The sequence below is a fragment of the Barbatula barbatula genome (genome assembly GCF_947034865.1).
Source record: "Barbatula barbatula genome assembly, chromosome: 2".
NCBI lineage: Eukaryota > Metazoa > Chordata > Actinopteri > Cypriniformes > Nemacheilidae > Barbatula > Barbatula barbatula.
Window position 1 is genome coordinate 22,252,668 of NC_136767.1, and position 22,041 is coordinate 22,274,708.

The 22,041-nt window shown below is 39.1% G+C and overlaps 2 protein-coding genes across 4 annotated transcripts in view; one reads left to right on the plus strand and one right to left on the minus strand.

Moving 5' to 3' along the window:
- The window catches only part of osbp2b (oxysterol binding protein 2b), a 38,476-nt gene extending 28,010 nt beyond the window's left edge, over positions 1-10,466 (plus strand). For all 3 annotated transcript variants that reach the window (XM_079478953.1, XM_079478954.1, XM_079478955.1), the window contains 11 exons: positions 4,140-4,338; positions 4,474-4,597; positions 5,398-5,464; positions 5,988-6,140; positions 6,377-6,622; positions 7,234-7,354; positions 7,539-7,642; positions 8,214-8,309; positions 8,602-8,786; positions 9,017-9,231; positions 9,381-10,466. In XM_079478953.1, the coding sequence (XP_079335079.1) occupies positions 4,140-4,338; positions 4,474-4,597; positions 5,398-5,464; positions 5,988-6,140; positions 6,377-6,622; positions 7,234-7,354; positions 7,539-7,642; positions 8,214-8,309; positions 8,602-8,786; positions 9,017-9,231; positions 9,381-9,523 (1,653 nt within the window). In that variant the 3' untranslated portion in view covers positions 9,524-10,466. The remainder of the gene's footprint in view (positions 1-4,139; positions 4,339-4,473; positions 4,598-5,397; positions 5,465-5,987; positions 6,141-6,376; positions 6,623-7,233; positions 7,355-7,538; positions 7,643-8,213; positions 8,310-8,601; positions 8,787-9,016; positions 9,232-9,380) is intronic.
- A 1,493-nt stretch (positions 10,467-11,959) lies between these two features.
- atp6v0a2b (ATPase H+ transporting V0 subunit a2b) lies at positions 11,960-21,973 on the minus strand. Its single transcript, XM_079478942.1, has 20 exons — positions 21,330-21,973; positions 20,782-20,860; positions 20,153-20,250; positions 19,862-19,999; positions 18,417-18,514; positions 17,588-17,714; positions 17,415-17,497; positions 17,217-17,310; positions 16,756-16,968; positions 16,502-16,652; positions 16,235-16,374; positions 15,980-16,137; positions 15,807-15,897; positions 14,608-14,726; positions 14,315-14,525; positions 14,020-14,136; positions 13,822-13,941; positions 13,612-13,729; positions 13,291-13,462; positions 11,960-13,095 (listed from the first exon to the last, which is right to left on the minus strand). The coding sequence occupies exons 1-20, from the start codon at positions 21,444-21,446 to the stop codon at positions 12,993-12,995; spliced, it is 2,547 nt and encodes an 848-aa protein (XP_079335068.1). The 5' UTR covers positions 21,447-21,973; the 3' UTR covers positions 11,960-12,992.
- Positions 21,974-22,041: the final 68 nt, after the last annotated feature.

Below are 22,041 nucleotides of genomic sequence, written 5' to 3' on the forward strand. Positions count from 1 at the left end.
TCTAATGAGAGAAAATCTCTGTGTGTGGTGTGAGGCTATGAGGATTATCCTGACACAGTCAATGTTATACTGTATGTTTTATATTTGTTTATATGTAAAATGGAAGGAGAGAGGAGATGCAGATTTATCTCTGTGACTATCACACTGCACTTGTGGGGTCCTTCCTTTTACAAGGGCTCACAAGTTTGCTTTAAATGAAGTAATAACAGAAGTTATTGGCAGTTAGGTAGGGGTATATTCCATTTTCAGCTCAATCAAATATTAAAAATAGAAAAGGACAGAAAATAGTAGGAAACAGTATATAGAAATAAAAACGATTAAATGTGTTGTATTTTTAAACACATGTTATTATTGTAGGTATTCCATAACATTGGAGATACTATCTGTATTTATAACCGTCTTTAGGATTTTAGTGGACCTGTTATGTTCATAGCACTATTAAAGCTGTAGTGCTCATAAATATGAGAACTGTTTCATTATTTACTCACATTATATTCTGCAGAACACAAAAGAAGATATTTGGATTATATTATGTTGGTTACCGCACAACACTGGCCCCCATTGACTTCTATTGTATGGACACAAAAGCATTCTCAAAAATGTATTTTGTATTCCACAGAACAGAGAGTCATATACAGGGCAAGTTTTGAACAAACCTTTGTTTGCTGCATGATGGTAGCGTTTGAATTGCTTTTCAGGGATTAATAAAGGACGTGGCAGAATTTTTATATCTGAGTGAACTATCCTTTTAAATATGTCTGTTTTTATGTACAAATAGTTGTATGTATGTGTGTTTAACTGAGGTGTTTTGTGACTGTTTTCTGATCATTTCACAAACTGAGACCATGCAACATAACAAATAGATCATTAGTCAATTAGCAAAATTAGTCATTAGTTAAAAATCTGAGCATTTTCACTCCAACCATATTGAACGAAGTACCATCTGTAGTTTCCACATGCTGATGTCAGTTTTAATTTATATCACATGACTCCTCTCCTCTCCCCGCCAACTATTTTCAACAGCATTTCCCAGATATAAAAATAATATACTGTCCATGCAGCTCTTTTTTGTAGTTGAAGTCACGAGCAGTCTGGGACCCGGGGCCTCACTCAGCAAAAAAAGGTGGAAGTGTTGTCTATGTTAAAAGTAAAGAGCTATAGTTTCACAAACGTACGAGGAAGCCACAGTCCCATGCTGAGTGCATGACTGGGGATCTTCTCTCATAGCAGAGCTTCACACTGTCCAGGTGAGTGCTGGGGCGTTATTGACTGACTTAGGTTTGTTGCTTGGTTTATTTATGTTATTTTAAGGCACAAGGTCTTTAGTGACAAAATAGCAGGGGTGGAATGACTATTTTTTTGCTATTCCCTCTAAACTGTCTTATGTTCTGTGTAGTATCAAAAATAAACATTTGCCAAAGCAAAAATTCTGGGCTTCAGCACATAAATGAAAGGGCTATTTGGCCGGTCACATTTATTTTCATATTAAACAACACTGTACATAATTCATAGTTAAAGTCCGGGAGAAAGAATGACATTGTGATGCTTGCTGCCGAGTAATTAAATTATTTGTGTACTTTTTACTGCTGAAGTTCATTACTTAAAGGAATAATTCGCCCAAACAAACAGTCATCATTTATTCTCTCTCATGGCATTCAAAACCTGTTTATGACTCTTTCCTCAATGGTCAAAGTCAATGAGGGTCAATTTTGTTTGGTTTCCGGTGTTCTTCAAAATAACTTCTCTTGTGTTCTGCAGAAGAAAGTCATACAGGTTTGGAATTACATTTTTGTGTGAACTATCCCTTTAAATACTTATTATAAGTATGCTTTTTTTCTTTAAAAGATGGTGGTTGCATTAACAAAAATACAGGACCAAGCTCACAATTCAGTTGTTCTGTAGGTTAATAGGTCAAAAGTGCACTTTTACTGGTGGATGGAGAAAAATAAATACAAAAAAATTATAGTGAGTATATTAAATCCTGCCACTGGCAGAAGTGACTTTTTAACCCTTTTTTTGCTTTTGACTGTTTTTAACTCGCTTATCTTTTTCATTGTGAGTCGGTCTGACAGCAGTCAGTGAGATTAGTTTAGAACTTTAGAGAGATGGACAAAGAAAAAATATGAGAGATGAAGGGAGAGACAGAAAGAAAGTACAGTGGAAAGATGTGACTGACACCCAGATGCTGTGGTGCAGCAAAAGACTAGATTGGTTGTGACTTACTGTGGCTGTAGTTTAGTCTCAGTCATTATGGTGATGGATGAGCTCTGTGAAGAAGGACGCTCTCACACACTGAATTACATTACAATGCTTATTTTTAGAGGAAGCTACAGAATGTTGTGCTGTAGGTTATTGTGTGTATAATAATGTGCAAGAAACAAGTTATATACTACATATATGACATCATTTGTTATATGTTGACTCTTGGATTCTGGATTCTCCTGCAGAACACAAAATATAATTTGAAGAATGTTGTTATCTGGGCCCCATTCACTTGCATTGGTTTTGTGTCCATATGATAGAAGTACATAGGTCTTTCTTCAAAATTCCTTCTGTTGTGTTCTGCAGAAGAAAGAAAGTCATACGGGTTTGAAATGAAAAGAGGTTGTGTACATGATTACAGAATTTTCATTTTTGGCTGAACTATCACTTTAAATTAAACAAACAACTGATAACTCCATTCTGAACAGTTGTTATTTTGTGTGTGACCTATAGTAACCAAACTTCTCTTATTTATCTCTATTGCTCAATTCTACATAATAGTCTCAGCCCGTAGACAGACTGCATTCTGATACATCTGCTGCTTGTCGTGTTTCTGAACATGCAGCGGTCATCACATAAACTCTGTCACTTCTGCTTTCAGTTTAAATGTCCTGGAGTTACTACCGTTTAACGTTTTCATAAGACGTCAAGAGACAGTAAACAAAAGTCATAAGAGAAAGAACAGGGAGGAGTGAGAAGGCATTTACCTGACCTCTTCCTGTGGAGATGATTTTTATGAGCTCAAGCAGTTGAATTTGTGTGTGGCGCCTACGGCAGGAGGATATATAAAATCCCTGGAGAATCGGGATGCAGGATTATTGTGATTGAGGAGATAGGGAGGAGAAAGCCATCAGAGGAGGAAGATGTTGAGACGGCATGTGATGATGTGTTGCTGATACATATTTTTAAGATGATTGAAGAGAGAAATTTTGTCAAATTAAAGTACCGGTGAATTAAAGAAAGAAAACGTTTTTTTCATGAAATATTGCAGCGTTTATTGTAAATTGTTTATCAATGTGGCACCTTCTCTTTTTAAAATTTGTATGCCCTCACAATCTTTAGTTAAAATCTGAAAATGCACTTCCTTCCTGTAATGACCATGATCCATCTTTAATGACGTATATTAGACGGCTTGGGCGGAGCATCTGTTAACCCCTCCCCTTCAATTGTCAGTCTACTGCCAGTTCCATTTCAAAATGCAATGGCTGTTTTTATACATCCATAGATTTTATTTGAAATTTGGGAGAAATGTTGTCAGTAGTTCACAGAATAAAACAAAATTCTGCATTTTGCCTAAACACGTACCTATAAATACCTATGAAAATAATTCAATATTTCCGCAGCTCTATATATATACTGACATGAGGTTTGTAGGGGTTTAGTTTATGTATTTCTCATCAACTGACAACTACATTTCTTTGGTTGTGTCATTCATGTGATCAAATGTTTAATTCTACCCGTAATTCTAACAATATAGTGTAATACGAACGCCAAAGTTCAATTTTGTGAACATTTGATACGCCAATGTTTGTGTGCACCAGCTATTTTATAACATTTATGAAGAGGAAACACTGAAATAGTTAAAATAATATTATTAGGTTTAGGGCTTTGGGTTAGGGAACAGGTTAATCGGACAAATTGCCATTTAATATACACACATGCTAAAGTTGGCGTATCATATGCAAGCAAAAATAGAAGTATTGTATGCACGCACAATTGCACTACGTATTACACGATATTGCAACAGCACATGTTATTTATATGCAATTGATGAGAATGGGTTGGTTTAATTCCACAGGTATCTCTATCGATCCTGAAGTCCACGCACATCTGTGTGAGTTTCTGTTTAACTCACGGCTCATCTGTCTCATTCGCAGGCGTGCCGAGATTTCCTGGACCTGGCGGAGAGCCACAGCCGCAGATGGCAGCGTGTACTTCAACATGAGCGAGAGCAGCGCACCCACCTGGAGGAGACCATAGAGCAGCTAGCCAAGCAGCACAACAGCCTGGAAAGAGCCTGGAGAGAGGTTCCCGCAAACGCCGTCAACACACCCGACACACCCACCACCGACACAGGTGTGACGTTGTCATACACAAACCTGTATGACATCATCATAATTGATCATTTAGCAGTAATGACCTCACATATAACATGCTAAATTGCCGTGACTGTGGTTTCAATATTAAAGATGTGTTGTTATGTGTAAACAGCAGTGAGTGAAAGGCCACGGAAAGAGGAGGCAAGTGATGAAGATGAGGATACAGAGTATTTTGATGCCATGGAGGAATCACCTGCCTTTATTACAGTGACTGCCACAGACCACTCTCAACACAGGTCAGCTTGTATGGACTTAGTATTTTATTTATATACCAGATCCTTCAGTTCACCTGAAATGGCTGTGGCTAGAAGGTATTCGTTCTTATCCTACTCCCAAACCTAACCCTAAACTTAAAGGTCCAGTGTATTAAGGTGGGGTGGGTGATTTGTAAAGGTGCTGGACAGGATCACCCACCCTGCCTTTAACAATGATCACCCGTAGTGTTGTCGGTTCGCCCGAATTTGATCGTTTTCTTACTAAACACATAGTTATCACTTGGTAAAAAATCCTCTTAGTGCTATGAGAGCGCAAGTGACCTGGCTGGCTGAGATTTTAGCAGATGTACGTCATCGCCCGGTGTGCATATACCCCATTTCAACCAACGGCTCACTCCACCTCTCCCTTTCAAAACTCTACGGTGGCTGACACAGAACTAAAATGTCATCACGTATTAGCTTCTTTGCCGAAGGAGATAACGTTTTTACAAAACGCGCTCTGTAAAGCAGTTTGTCCGTTTAGGGCTACTGTAGAAACAATGTGAATTCCATGCAAGGGGACCAGCGGTCAGGGGCGGATTGAGGTGGTCAGGGGCCCCCAGGCTGCTCTTTGGGTGAGGCCTCCCTTAGGTGGCTATCAGGTGCCTTCCATGCTTGCAGTTCAGTTCAGAACGGAGCATGGATTGCATGAAAAATCGCTAATGTAAAAGCTGTCATGCAAACTCAATATATACAGTATTTATAACATTTACATATATCTCAGGTTCGCATGTTGCCAACATCACGCTTCAAGTACCTACTTGTGTTTCTTGTTGCTGCAGACGTTCTCAGAGTAATCTCAGCGGTGCTAGTGGAGGACATCCCAGCGAATGGAACCAGGACGACAATGTGAGTTCTTACATGTGGAACAAAAGCCCTAGATGTGGGCCATATACAGCACAGTTGGGTCCGAACTTCCTTAAAACCGAGTTGACAGCCTGGGAATCTGAAAATCAACAAATACCATTGAAAGATTAACATTTAAGAAACTTAAGAAATGTTAAAGATTCCTAGGTCACCACACTGTCAGAAAGAAATTGGTAAAAAAATATACCCAAGGCATCACAAAGGCTGTAACCTTAGAGAAATACAGTACATATTTTCACCCAGAGAGTGCATATTAGTACTTCAAAGGTACATTTTAACCAAATGGTACATGATAAAAGTCTAATTAGAAATTGAAAACTTTTTTTTACTATTGCTATTATATTTTTGTAGCCCAGTGTATTTTATATGGTGCAGCAGCACAGAGATCTCATGTGAATGTTCCCTCAGACTGTCTGTTCTTCTTCAGCTCACGTACGTCATCTATCAACACAAACACATGACTTAATTCAGATGTGTTCCTCTCTCTTTTTCTGTGTCCTCCCAGTGTTCTGTGAGCAGTAATGATTTTTCAGGGAAAGAGGTGCAGCCTCACAGGAAGAGGCGAAGCCACATCCCAGAGAAGCCCAACTATTCGCTCAATCTGTGGAGCATCATGAAGAATTGTATCGGCAAAGAGCTTTCTAAGATCCCAATGCCTGTGAGTCACACACAGCCACCTGAATTAAAATGATCGTACATTGTGCATGACATCATCTGTGACACCACTAGTATTTGTGTCTGGCTGTCATTTAGCCTTTTAAATGTAGTTCTATGCCGAAGAATGCTTTCATGCAAACATATCTTAGTCGCTTTGGATTAAAGTAAATATAGAGGTTTGCACTTCATCACTGGGTGCAGCCAAGGTTCATCGTCTCACTTTCTCTGTGTGTGCAGGTAAACTTTAATGAACCGCTGTCAATGCTGCAGCGTTTGACCGAGGATCTGGAGTATCATGAGCTGCTGGATAAGGCAGCGCGCTGTGAGAACTCGCTGGAGCAGATGTGTCTTGTCGCGGCCTTCTCAGTGTCCTCCTACTCCACCACAGTGCACCGAACGGCCAAGCCCTTCAACCCTCTGCTGGGAGAGACCTATGAACTAGACCGTCGGGAGGAATTCGGCTACCATTCCCTCTGTGAACAGGTCAGAGTCAGAATATGATAAGATAGCTGAAGACAAAGTTCACAGATCAGCTTCATTATTTCTGTTTAAATGGGCAGGTTTTCCAATCCAATGTTTTAATTGTTTTACTATCTTATAATACTGTTGCAGATTTGTCATGCACTCGTTCCCCCGTTTTCTATAAAGCTGGTTGCAATAATACACATTGTGATAGCAATTCAGAAATAAAATAGCTTAAATAATTATCAGTCAGGGCATCACAAACCATCAGAATTATGACACATTACATGTATTAATTTGGCCAACACTTTTATCAAAAGCAACTTGTAAACTTGAAATATCTAAAGAAATTCAGCATAATGTGTCCACTGACATTAGCAGTACACTGAATTTCAGTTTTCGTTTATTCATATAAAAAAAGTTTTTATCCAAAGCAGCTTAGATAAAAAGAGCATTTAACACACACTCAACCTTCATCATTCATGCCTGTCATACAGGATACAGGCACACTGTTTGGAGGTTAATGGTGGTTGAAGATGACTGAGAATTAAAGACCCTCAATTCTCATGTAAAATGGAGCAACAGCACCCCATGGTCTTTTAATACGTCTGAAACGTGCCTTTGCTTCTCAGGTCAGTCATCATCCTCCAGCAGCTGCTCATCATGTGATGTCACAGCGAGGCTGGACCCTGTGGCAGGAAATCACCATCGCTAGCAAGTTCCGTGGCAAATACCTCTCCATTATGCCTCTGGGTGAGTGTCTTTAAATTCTTAATAACATGGCATTTGTGAATTTACATTGCCAAAGTGATGCATGCAGATATGACACTTATGATTCTGTAATTGCAATCATATCTGTCGAGTCCATTCTAAGAAGATTAGCCTTCTATTCAGAACACCAGACTCACATCATGATGTTTTCTCTCTGTCCAACCAGGTGCAATCCACCTGGAGTTTCACGCTAGTGGAAACCACTACGTGTGGCATAAAGTCACTTCCACCGTACACAACATCATTGTGGGCAAACTGTGGATTGATCAGGTAAGTTTCACAAAGCAAGTTAAAGGAACAGTTCAACCAAAAATGAAAATTCTGTCTTGTACCACATCTGTATACATTTCTTTGTTCTGTTGAACACAAAATAAGATATTTTGAAGAATGTTGGAACGCAAACAGTTCTGGTGGACTTTTGATAACCATTGTTGTTTTATTTGTTGCAGTATGTATGCAAACAAATGTATACAGATTTGGAACAACTCGAGGGTGAATACATTATGACAGAATTCTTATTTTGGGGTGAACTGTCCCTTTAAGAGCGAAAGATGTCTAGTCAATAAAACTTAACCTTACTGACTTAACTAACTAAACTGTGACATTGTTTAAAAGACCTTCCACTTTGTTATACAATAAGCTAGTGTATTTGCAAGGGTTTGTACCAATTATAAAAAGTCTGGCTTGCAAATGTATGTATGATGTAACAGAAATGCATAGTTTTGTTGTTAAATAAAAGAACAGCAACATGACCAAATGAACACCTAATGTGACTGACAGGCTTTACTAAATACATTGGGGCGTAACGTGCCCATGTTCTGACATGCTTTCTGTCTTTCAGTCAGGAGATATTGATATAGTCAACCACAGGACCAAAGACACCTGTCAACTCAAGTTCTCTCCCTATAGCTACTTCTCAAGGGAAGTTCCACGAAAGGTTCGTATTTATAAATAATACCGATTCCCTTCTTACTCTCATCTGCTTCTCGCTTTCTTTCTCACTCAAGATTGAACTGTCATTTAGTAGCGTTTGCAGTTTAGGTGCGTACAGTGCATTTACACACTTTCCTGTGTGCCACAGGTAGTCTCCATGAATTGTGTTCGTTTCTCTGACAGTTTGAGTATTTCTTAAAGATAAATCATCTTTCTGCCCTATTCTGTCCTCTCTTCATGCTTTTGTAGTTGAACCCCAGAGCTTTTTATCCTTATTGTCCTTGTCAACCTGTAAGGTCACAGGGGTGGTGATGGACAGCGATGGCCAGGCCCACTACATCCTGTCTGGCACGTGGGACGAAAAGATGGAGAGTGCCAAGATAGTCCAGAGCAGCAGAAGAAACAGCAGCGCTGAGGGCAAACAAAAGACGGTCTATCAAACTCTCCCACCCAAACTACTTTGGAAGAAATACCCGCTACCGTAAGAGACACCGTCAGAGAATGAATTCAACACACGCTTAACAGTGCAAATATCGTCCCACTCCATACATGTACATAAAACAACTGAACTATCTTATAAACTAAAGAGGTGGTACAATTCTATATTTTGGAGGTATGAATTTGAAATTGGGTTGATTCGTATCCTTTTGTTGTCATGATTGGATTAAAGTTTGGTACTAAAAATGACAAATCTTTCTCCTTTGCTCTCAGAGAGAATGCTGAGAACATGTACTATTTCTCCTCTCTGGCTTTGACGCTGAATGAGGAAGAGGAGGGTGTATGTGTGACGGACAGCAGGCTGAGGCCGGACCAGCAGCTGATGGAAGCTGGACGCTGGGACGAGGCCAACGCAGAGAAACAGAGACTAGAGGAGAAACAGAGAGCCACCAGGAGGAGGAGAGAGGCCTCAATGGCCATAGATGACGGTGAGCAGAGATGCAGACAGAAACCTCTTTTAAATTTAAGCTTCTTCCTAACCATCGCTATGTCTGATAAACTTTCCCAATAATGTGATAACAAAAGTAGAAGGGAACGAAATTGTTCATAACAGAACTCTTGTTGTTTTGTATCCTAGGACGGGAGTTTGAGGGCTACAAGCCGATGTGGTTCCACCAAAGGATGGATGAAAGGACAGGAGACTTGACCTTTGTTTATAAGGGGGGTTACTGGGAGGCCAAAGAAAGACAAAACTGGAATGAGTGCCCCGATATATTTTGAAGACATGAAACATTTTACTGACAATGTAAACAAGAAAATAATCCCTGTACACGGACTCAACAAAGCCTTGCGATGGCCACTGAGGTTGTGAAAAACTGCAATGATTGAAACTCTTGAAGCGAGCGTGTGTTTGTGTGCGAGTGTGTGCGACGTATATCTCCACCTGACTCTTAAACAGACTTGCACAGGAGAAGGGAAGAACAGGACTCGAGTTCTCTCTCAAGTTCAACTCAAAGATGAGTGAGTCGGAGAAACGCGTAGATCTTCTAGCCAAGTCCCGCCCACTTTATCTTCCAAAGCGAAATCAGGTTGTTTTATACAGCCCCTTCACAAAATGCACTTTCCCTCTACTTCCGGCATTACTGGAGTATAAACATGAGACTCAGTCCTGGGGATCATATCAGAGACGCTCTTACTCATTCCCCGGTGGCCTAGAAACTCGCAGAAACACGAAGAAGAGGAAAGGCAGATGCTGCTGCAAAATTTGGATGACATTTATATGAATTGTTCCAGTTCGTGTACTTCCTTAAGGAAATGTTCATATCAACAATAATACCATATTTGGGCAAAGGAAGTTCTTTTCACATATCCCAGAGAACTAAGTGAGCATGGTTGTTGAACTTGTTTATTGGAGATATTTTACCTCGCCCTTCCCACTTTGCATATGCTAAGGATAAACATTTGGAAAGCCATTGCAGGCATGGTTTAACGCCTGATTTGACACAACCCTTAAAAAATCTTATTAAATCCATGAAGGTGAATTTCAATTGTCATAGTTGCATCCTGCATTGCTCAGCAGAGCCTCTCAGTGGTCATTCTCCATGTTACTGTGACTGCCACAGTACAATGTATATCAATGTGATTAAAAATACCTTTTTGTACTATCAGGATACCTGAATGAACGAATGACTGATTAAACAAATAAACTAACATTCACATCAGACTCAGAGACATAGCAAGCGTGTAATACATAAATAAGTGAAGATGCTTTGTGTAAGTCATGTACACATGGGTAATGCTTGTATTTATTAGCAGTAGAGAGAGCGGATTAGAACGTGATCACATGTGTTCCCAGCGAAGGGGATTCCTAGCTGTTATTTTACAATGTGGTGCTGCTATAGAAAAGCACATTGTATATTCTCATTTAATTGAACTGTTGAAATCAGTTCCCAATAAGAGAAAGTAAGATCAGAAAAATGTTTTCTAGCAGTCATAAAACAGAAAAATGAAAAAGTGAAATATTGTAGTTTTATTACAGATGTGCACTTTTGAATTATGTAGATGCAATACCAATCTGTTTCTTAAAGGAACACTCCACACAAAAATGAAAATTCTGTTATCATGTTCTGAAGAATGTTAGCAATTTACATTTCTGGGACATTATTGAATACCATAATAGAGAACATTTTAATGATAGTCAAATGTGCCCCAGAACTGTTTGCTTTCCTACATTCTTGATTTAGAAATCATCTCATTGTGAGAACTTAAAAAGATACAATAATTCTTCCTACTGTGGTAGTCAATGTCAGTTGATGATGACAGAATGATGTAATGATGTGACAGAATGAACGATGACAGAATTGTAACTTTTGAGTAGAGTATCCCATTAAGGTAGATAAACCAAGATCCAATCCTTGGTATTTCGTATGAACATGAAAAGAAATCCCCCAGATCTTCAGCAGAGGATTTAAAAACCAGACCATGTTGAAGTTCTCTCTGATTGTTCTTTTTGCTTTTTAAAATGTAGAATTAGACTTGAAATTGTATTTTGCTCTCTTACCACTAGATGTATTTTGTGATAAGAAAGGTGGTTATCATATTGTTATTATGGAAACAAAATAATGATGCCATCCTAATACATGCTGTGTTTTGGTCAAAATCTGGATTTTAACCAAAATGTTTATTGTAAATGCATCCTTTAATCAAAATATGTTAGCTGGTCAAAAGTTTTTTTTTGACGAGCTTTCAATGTTTGATTAAATGTTCATATTTTGTATTAAAGCACACTGACTCACACATTGGCAGCAACTTTTTGTCACGTTTGAAATTCAATTCACGAGTTCGCCCTCGCCAATAAACAGCTCCTTGTTGGGATAGATGGTAAAGCATGGGAATGCAGGTTATGCGAATTTGGCGTGTTGTACAGGGAGTGGGCTCCGAGCTCGCTGGATCTATCCGAACCCGGAGCACTCTAGCCTGCTCAGATTTTGATTTTGATTCAATTTATTGTCATTACACACATACAAGTACAGTGCAACGAAATGTATTAAGCAAGTGTTCCGGGCTCGGAACCGGCTCGAGCCCAGAACACACTCAAGAAACAACACATTTGTAGTCTGATAAACAGCAGAATGGTTCTCTTGTATTCAGTGACCTTTCACTGTAAAATGCCATTCATGTTCTCATCTTACAAAAGACACAGAGACAAATTATTTTATTGAGTTACAATCAATCTGCTTTATTTTCATAAGCTTCAAAAAATCTGATTTGATGCGTGAGATTTTATATCCAAAACATGGAATGTATGATTAACCAAATAATACCAACAAACAAGTACTGTTAATAAATAACAACAGGAATGAGTTCAGTGGCTCACAATCCACACACCACAATCTCACATTTAAGTAAAGGGTTAAATAAAAAGACAAAAAACAAGAGGAAAGATGAAAAAGTGTAATTAATCTTTGACTGTTTAAAATAACTAATATAAAAATATGCCATTTTACGATACCTAATTAAAACTGTTAAGATTTCCCCTGAAAGGCAACATGTTCCAATTCATCATTAAATTGCATCTGAATGACGCAAACGTGAAAACATTCAACATGTTAGGCACTTAGAAATAGCTGAGACTGGAGACTGGATCACTGGCCTCAATGATATAAACAGCCAGAAACATTCACACATGAGCGAATCTTGTGACATTGTGTCTACAATCACCAACCTATGATCGCATTATATCATCCATTGTCTCAAGGGTAGCGATTATTAATTAATGCGATTATTTCCGGCAAATAATCATGGTCCGGCAACATTGTGAAAATGCTGGAATTGACTTGCTCTGCTCAGACGAGCAAATACAAAATAGCAATGTCTTGGGTTCATAGCATATTAAACTTACTAATGGAACGTGCTCAGCAAACAGGCAACACTGTAAAAAAATATACATAACCAACCAGCACTTAGAACTTAGGAATTAGAGTAATTGAAAAAGGCTTTAGCTTTGTTGAATCTATTTTCTATTTACTGTCTCTTTGCTTAAGATATGTTGAATTAAAATTGTTGTTCAAAATAAACAAAAATGTGGCTCAGTATATAAATAAGTCACTGTCTTTTCCAGATGTCCATCTCCAGCTCATCCCATGAGTGTTTGGTTGTACCAGTCAGGCATATAGTGCAACATCTCAGGATATAAACGTGTTTAAATAAGTGAGAGAGGCGCAGGATGAGTCTGCTATAGTGTCACAGTTCATAGGAGCCCATCGGCCTCAAAGCTGTTTTGCAGGAGAGAGAAGGCAAAGGGTGCAAACTTGACACCAGCGCCACTGTAAAACTTATTCTGAAACTCCACCCTAAAAACACAAAAATGTTGTATTAAATCATTTAATATGAGTACAGCTGGAGAAATCACATATTTATTTAGTCACTCTGATCTGATCACTAAACATAGACCCCAAGTAACATGACAGTTATTAGGTTTGTCGAGGAACAGGGATCACAACGATATTAATATGCTGTTTGACACTTATGTGAGATAAAACACTGACCAGTGGAGTCTGAGAGCATGAAGGAAGGCAGAAAGTCCCTCCATCACCAGCAGGATGGACACGGTGAGGACAGCAAAAAGGCCAAAAACAGGCACCAGGAACACGATTCCCACACTGGTGTCTACACGCAGACCGACCCGCATCACCATCGCCCACAACACTTCAGAAAGCTCTGCATCACAACAAGTTTTCCATTATATGGCAAATATAAAACATGGTCTTTAAGGCCTCGACTAGCTATGGTGCCTGGCTGATACAGGTGTTTATTATTATTTTAGATTCATAAACGTGCTAATATCTTCAGTGAGAGGTATTACTCACGGGCATGTGCCAGGCTGAGAGCCCAGAGTCTCAGGTAGGATGCAGTGTTAGAGATGCAGCCCAAGCAGTATTCTATAGTATGAATAGACTGATGCAAGAGCACATCTGCAAAGTCAAACTGCGGAGTAGAGGACATTTTGTAAGACTCCAGTAATTTAGTTAAAAGTCTGAATGTGACATCCAATCAAATGCAATTCTAGGTGGTCTAACCTCTTCTGATTGGCTTTCAGAGCTGGTGGAATGACTGTCCATGCTGTTTCCCTCCTCCATATCATTTGTATGCAAGAGAGACAGCTCTTCTTCACTGTTCCTTCGTACTCGCTGATAACCCTGCATGGACGGAGACAAATGTGCAAATAAGCTTCAGCTACAGTGAACTTGAAAAAGAAATAAAAACCAGGGACTTACTCTGTAAAGTAGACGACCTCTGCCCTTGTGTAGCCAGTAGAGGTAGACAGGTTTGCCCAGCAATAACACAGGCACGGAGAACAGAGCCACTATCAACAGAAACACCTGGAGGGCGGTCTGTGAAAGAAAAGACGCTAAATGAAACGCAAAGAAAAACTGAATCTTCTAGAATTGACCACTTGCTCAGACTTGAAAATGTTCTGACTTTAGAAAATGTTTCCACTTTGTGTTTTTGCTCTTCCTAATGTTTACTTAGTTTTGAGTTTGGATAGTTTGAAGCCGAATGCCATCTCACCTGTCCTGGGTAAAGTGGCTGGCTGGAGTCGCCCTGCATGAGGAACATGTTGATGAATTGGATTAGGATGCTGGGAGCTGTCTGGGAGTCCTTTACTGTGAAAACCAGCCACTTGTATATGATCATGAAGACCAGATACCCGAAGAGACACAGCAAGAAGAGCAGCTCCGGCAGAAACATCAGATACAGATTAAAGCTCCGTCTGAAGTGCCTGACAAAAATCAACACAGCAAGCATTATAAAAAGATTTTTAAAACAGCATCAGACATACTCCGTTGTTACAAATATCTCACAGGTGATTGAAAACGCCAAGGACGACTCCAAAAGTCATGTGGATTACTCCTAAAATCACAGACATCTTCATCTTATAAGAGTTCAGGAAGGTGAGCCGGTTAGATGCCAGGTTCCAGATCTACAAAAACACAAAACTCTACATCACTACATTGTTTTGGCCCATGTATATTTGCAGTGATGTCATTATAAAGCACATATGTCAGAGTCAAGGCCCGCGGGCCACATCCGGCCCGCGAGAAGGTTTTTTACGGCCCCTGGGATGATCTTGATTTATTATTAGAACCGGCCCGCAGACCGCAGCAAGCCGGCAGCCCGCAGATCTTTTACACGCACCAATACTACATTTCCCACAATGCAACGGTGACGCACCGAGCAGTAGGCTGCTTCATTTCAATATTTATTGGCACAGCAGTCGTCAGCATCACAGTAAAATTAACTTTCAGATACCCATCAAAAATGGCAAAACGGAAGGTGGACACTGAGAACCGGGGGTTTCAAACAAGGTGGGAGTCGGAGTATATGTTCACGGAGGTAGCTGGAAAACCTGTGTGTCTTCTGTGTGGAGAAAGTGTGGCGGTACTGAAAGAGTATAATCTGAGACGACATTATGAAACGAAACACGCGGAGTTGTGTTTCGAAACACACTTTACTCAGTTCAGTTCAACATTATTCATAGTGGAGCATTGCCTCTGAGTAACACTGTATGTAACATTTTAATCATATACCATGTTTTTGGTTGTTTTAGCAGCTACACTAAGCATATTTCTGTGGTGAAACAGAATAGATTTTAAATTCATTTTACATGGCTATTATTCATAATATAATTCATAAATTCATCAAACAGGTCAGAGAGTGTTTAATTTAAATTCAGATTAAAAATATAACAATTACTTTGACCATAACACGACTGTTTCACCCTCAACCTCAAACAAGTGAACATTACTGTGCAATCACATATTTAGAGCCATAAGAAAATATTGCTTTATTTATCTGATCATATTGGAATATATTTGTTAGGTTTTCAGTAGGTTCAATTAGGTTCACTAGACTATATGCGTCATTTAAAAAATTTTCAATGAACATTCGAACAGTCCGGCCCTCGGCTTGTAGCTAAATTTTTTATTTGGCCCTCCGTCCATTTGACTTTGACACCCCTGTTATAAAGTGATCTGATGATAAAAGTCTACCAGAGACCTACCGGGTCAATTCCCAGAGGATAGGGCCCTGTAAACACTCCTGTGACATTTGGATCCAGTGCAAGAAAGCGATTTGAGGGAAGTGTGCTCAAGCTAAAGATAAAGAGAATATACAGAGCACATTATGGACACATACATTACATGAAAAACGTGTGTTTTGTGCTGTAACACTCACTGCCAGGGTCCTTGGTCAAACATGGCTTTGACGCTCCATCCTGAGCCGAAAAGGTTGAGAGATTTGGAGAAGCAGTCATTGTATATTAATCCGGTGTAGACTGAAAACACGCCCATCATCAGGATGATGTAACGGCCCTCGAAAAACGTGTTCCAGATCTAATAAACAGAAATAACGCAATGTTAACTCTCAGTTAAAGGCACATATGATATGATCTTCTGTTCCTCTGAAGAAACAGCCATTTGACAAATATACCTCATTTCTGGTTTTTCTCAGCCTGCGGTCATTCTCATAAAGAACCATCCACAGAGCAAACAGTGCCATGATGAGTCCGTGCCCGAGGTCTCCAAACATCACAGCAAACAGGAAGGGAAACGTGATGATTGTATACGGAGCTAAGAGAGAGTGCGAAACAGAAGATAATACATCATGTTAAATGTTAAAACTTGTTTAATGCTCCCTGAATGTAATTGTTATTGCGGAAAGAGACACCGAGACATCAAATCGAGCTCTCTCTCTCACCTGGGTTGACCTCCCTGTAGCTGCCCACCCCGTAGGCGTCCACTATATTCTGGAAGCCTGAGGTGAACTTGTTGGTGCGTATGAGGGTGGGTGGAGTGTCATTACTTGGGATTCGATTGACAAATGAGGGAACTGTGGCTCCACTTTTCCTCTTAAGCAATAAAACAACAACCATCAAAGCTGTGACATAAGCAAGTGAATTATGACTGGTTACAGAATACTGGCTACAAATTTATAAAGGATGAGAAACTTACCGATCCCTCCTCTAGCGCCCTCCTGATGGCAGGCAGATCATTTACAGGACACCACACCTCGGCTATTAGGCACTTGTTTGTAACATCGAAACTACAGAGATTGAGTATGTGATATATGGCCTTCATTTTCTTAACCTGAATGACCCACATGTACACAGACTCGGAGGCTTTGATTAACACCTGCCTCAGGTAATCCTCAGTCCGGTGGAGCACCTGTAAAAGCAACCGAACACATTTCAACAACACCTTCAGCAACAGATTGAAGATTAACCTCAAACATTTGCATACAAGAACATGTGTGAGAGTACAGTTATTCATCTCCTCAGCTTAGACCTTTTGAAACTTTCTCTCTTAAAAAAACTCCAATGCAGTCATATTCAACACATGTAAAATAACCGGGTTTATATTATGACAGGACACATACCCTGTGCTTCATTTTTAAGATATAAAAAAAAAATCACCGTGTGCAGGTCCTGAATGCGTGTGCGCAGCCCCTCCACCACATCTGCTCTCTCCTCATTACTGTTGGGGTACGGGTACAGGTGACAGTGGTAGCTATGGAGATAAAATCCATCGGAAACTATGACATCTACTCAAAACAATAAAACATAACACTGTATCTCATGAGCAGAAGTCTTCAAATAAGAAACACAAGTTACCAATCACATATCTTCTTAACCTTTTGTCCAATCTGTTCTCCCCAATAGGAGACGAGGAACACCACACTTCTAGTCGGCTCACCCTGATAAACCAAAGAACAAGAAGAATTTCCACATACATCTGAAATGTCTTTGCCATTAGATAAGTTAAACAAACAGCAAATGTCTATTACCGATTCAGGGTCTTCCAGGACCTCATCTACTTCGGAGTAGCTGAGGATGGTGTAGCCCTTACACACTCTCCAGAGCATTCGCTCAAACGCCTCAATTTTCACTCTTTGGACAAGACCAGAAATAAACCTGAGCAGCAGAGGAATATGAACTTTAATATTGTATCACATATTGTATGCATTTACGCATACAGTGAATTATACATTTTACACCATGTCAGCAACAATATCTTCAAGAACACTTTTGTGTTTCTCATTCACAAACTAAAAACAACATTGCAAATTATATTATTGTATTGTTATGTACTTCACAAACTTTAGAAATAATTTGTTAAAGTGCATGAAAGACACAGCTGAAGCGTTATCATCACGTTATTGCCATTGTATTACTGTAAACTATTCAATAATTCATAGACATACATTGAAAAAGAAACAATTTTGTAGCTAATATCAGGAAAACTGCATATTCTAAACACTTCACTAAAAAGGCAGAGCTCTTATGTGTCAAAGGCATTGTTGTCACTTTCTGCTGCTGGTCTGACATCAATATACCTCTGGCGAACAGTAGGGATACTTCACCCAACATTTCCAACTATGGGAGTCAATGAGTGTTGAGATCTGTTTGGTTATAAGCATTATTCCAAATATCTGTCTCTGTGTTCATCAGAACAAAGACATTTATACACATTTGGAACAACTTGAAGGTGATCAAATGATGACAGAAGTTCCATTTCTGGGGGGAAGTATCACTTTTTGGTCTGAATTAAGAAAGTGGAAACTTGGTCTTAATGCGGATCTATACTGTAGGTGTCATGTTTGAAACACTGCTCACCCCAGCTTAGCTCCAAGCCTCTGCATGCTGGTGTAGTCCATCAAAGTTTCTTTTTCCAGGAAGGGGAACTCTTCATAGTGAGCCTGCACTGGCTCCCTCTGTTTACACACAGCAAGAGATTAAGCACACACTCCTTCCTCAAGAGACGCATTTGTAAAGACCTCAAATGTCTAGCGGTCTGTGATAATCAGGTGCCTCAAATTGACCTACAGGATTCCCACAGTCTTGCCTTCAAGAGCAAAATTCCTTTCATTACACCAGAAACACGAAATGCGATTGAGCATAAGAGACTAAACTCTTTGTCAGACAGTAAAGCCATTGATAGAGATACAGTTGCTTCCTTATCAAACTCAATTACAATCAGAAACGCCAATCAGATGATTTTCTAATATGTATGTGTATATATATTAACTATCAGGGATGCATACTCATGAAAAAAAGGTGAGACATTCAAAGCAGGGTTTCTTGAGGTAGGTTTTCATTTCATAAAATCTTTAGTTCTGGTTTAGATTCAATTATACTAAAAGTATAAATAAGGTGCGGGCCAGTTTTAACCATATCTAATTTCTTCTGTTATTTTATAGGCCTATTTCTGTTTTTTATTTGCATTTGGTTTCTTTTATACAGTTTTGTGTTGCTTTTACGTACTGATATTTTAATATATGACCAATATTTGGTTTTTATAGATTTTATTTCAAGAAGACTTCTGTGAAGATATTTGATTCCATGAAATTCAAATCAATAAGAGTAAAAATTGCTAATACATCCAGCAAAAAGTAATCCCTGCCCCTTGTGGCTTTGAACTGGCATCCTATAAAGCAAATCAATTGGTCTGTGCAAGAAACTAAACGCTAATACTTATCACATATTCGGGTGCATTCCAATCGTATTCATGTCCTTTAAGTGCAAGTTCTGGAGGTAGATGAACAGCTCTTTCGTAAATATAGCCGTATATACATACATAATGAATGCATTAATAAAAACTGCAAATAACATTAAGTTTTTTGGACAGACCGATCAGATTGCTTTATTAGACGTCAATTTATCATTATGAGTGGCGGGAATTACTTTCATATTGAATGTCGCATCGTTTTGGACTTTCAAAGAAGTGGCGTCTCAGGATAATTGTAAAGATAAGGTAAAGATAATTGACAGGCCGCATTTGGCCCGCGGCCGATTGTTGACTAGCCCTGGTTTTCACATTCCAAAGACTTTCAACATTAAAAATCTCTTTTCCAGTGATTTGAATTATTGCAATGAGGAAAGTTATTCCTTGAACTGTACAAAGATCAAAGGTTTGATTTAAAAGAACAAACAAGCTGGTACAATGTATACCTAGAATGTAATACATGTCACTTCAGATAAATCAAATGAATTAATGTAAATAGGGGTAGCAACCGAATGCCAGACATGTGAGAGATATTCACATGACCACAGACCCCCACCTCTGCACTGCGCTGCACAAAGTTGCGTGTGATGCGCAGCATGTGTGTGTACTCTGTAAGCTCTAGCAGATTCTTCTGAAGTTTCTCCTTGTTCCTGGTGACCTCGCTCAGCTCCAACTCCAGCCTCTGTAGTTGTTCCTAAACAAAACACAGAAGCATCTGTCATAACTACATATAAATTGATCAATGTAAATGTACATTAAGTGGATCATTTAGTAAATTTTTTAGAAGCAAGCTAGCACAAATTACTTTTAAGACTAAATCAAACGAACAGTGTTGAACTGAACTAACCATTATTGAAATCACATGTTTGGGTAATGGAGCAGCTGGGTTCACCTCGCTGTCTGGTAATGGAATGTCTTCTTTTTTAATCTCCCTCAAAAGATATCCTGTTAAAAGATTAGTCAATTTTGTTTACATTGATTTTTCTCCGAGCATCCTTATAAGCAAGCTTTATCGATGTCAGTTTCTTTCTATTGATGAAGTCCCAGATCTGTGGAACAAACTACAGTTTCATCTTTCACACCTGAATGTGCTATTCATAGCTCCACAAAAGAGTAGATATAATACCTTTAAGGTGATGGCCTAATTTCTCTTGCCATGTCCATCACAAAAACATATTTTGCATAACAAATTTTCGGTAAATATTCAATAGACCTGCATGGGTTTCATATTAACCAGAATGCATTTGGATGCGTGTTGCGTCATGTTGACAAAGATACTACTTCCCTTCTATTTAAGTAGAAGACGCTGACTTTGGCAGTACATTCATACAAGTTAACAAACACAGCCTTATAAGGCTTACAAATAACTTTATCTCACAAAAAAGCCTTTTTGAAAGACAGAAGGCAGAACTCGAAATCGTTCTCTTTGAAAAAATGATGATAATGTATTAATCTAGGATTTTGCAAAGCCTTTACCCAGAATTCTTTCCATCTCCTCACATCTCTTGATCTCACTGACAAACTTGCGCTGGAAAGAATTTACACTTGGATTGAGCTAGAAAAACAAGAAAAAAACATATTTAACCCATACGTTTAAGTGGCAGGATAACTGACACTAATAAGTCATGTTTTATTCAAACGTACTAGGCTTACTGTTTACTAACACACCACATTATTAGCTGTAATGTTAATAACAAATCAATACATACTACATTAAAACTTGATCCTTTATGAATCAATGATAATGTATTTGTCAATGATCTATTCATTAAACTTAAAACTCTGGAATGAAATCAAGCGTAGTTTGAGATATATTGAACACAAATAAACGTAGAATCTCATAAGTGCCACTTGGTGTTGTATTATATATTACGTAATATAGTATGCGCTTGCTTTAAAACCTAGTGAGCTAGGTTTTGAGACGTGTGTGAAACTGACAGCACAAGTTTATCATGTTTGTATTGTGTATTCACACAAATGCATTTCTAACACATTATTGCTAACTTTACACAGACTTAACTTACGTCTCTGAACTCTACCAGTCCGAGTTCACCCAGTTCACTGATACAGTCATAAGCAGAACCGGACTGAAGGAACAGCTGGGCCAGACACATCTCTTCACCCTGATACAACGAACCCATCTCGACAAATATAGTCGCTTTCACACGAAAAGTACCGGTTCTACCAACAGGTCCGCGGTATGTGCTGGTTGGACGCTTTGAAACCGGTGTGGGCCGGACCGGGCAGATGAATGGATCTCTCCAGCGCCAACAGCTTTATCTTTAACAGTGACACGTATCCTCCCCTCAATCCCCACAGCCACATCACAGAAAAACAACGTCTGTACGAGTAATTATTTCAATCCGATCCAAATGCTCCATCATATGTAAAAGTTACCCTTAAGACCCACAGGGGACTTTTGCTCTGTAATCTGCACTGTCTTCGTTCACTTTAGCTCTGAGCTAGACAGCTACTGTCGAAGATGTAAAGCCTCTTAGACCCCATTAAATATTTACTTTCTGACGAGTTCAGAAGCATTCGCGTAATCTTTAACCGCAACTGTTAGCCATTGTTGCTTATTTCAGAGGTCTCTTCCGAACACGAACTCCGTCAGCAGCCAAAACTTCTGTTCCGTCAGAATACAGACTCGCACTTTCAACAGTTGAGCATTTCTTCAAAATAAAGGTCTCTAAAATAAAGAAACCTTTGCCGCAGTAAAGTGAAATGTATAAATGT

Bases quoted from the DNA above. Each gene is read 5' to 3' on its own strand.
- atp6v0a2b (XM_079478942.1), bottom strand. From the start codon at position 21,446: ATGGGTTCGTTGTATCAGGGTGAAGAGATGTGTCTGGCCCAGCTGTTC. The intron at 16,653-16,755 runs GTAAGTTTCTCA...TTATTGCTTAAG, and splicing joins GGGCGCTAGAGGAGGGATCG to AGGAAAAGTGGAGCCACAGT. The intron at 16,138-16,234 runs GTATATTTGTCA...TCTGTTTATTAG, and splicing joins TGAGAAAAACCAGAAATGAG to ATCTGGAACACGTTTTTCGA.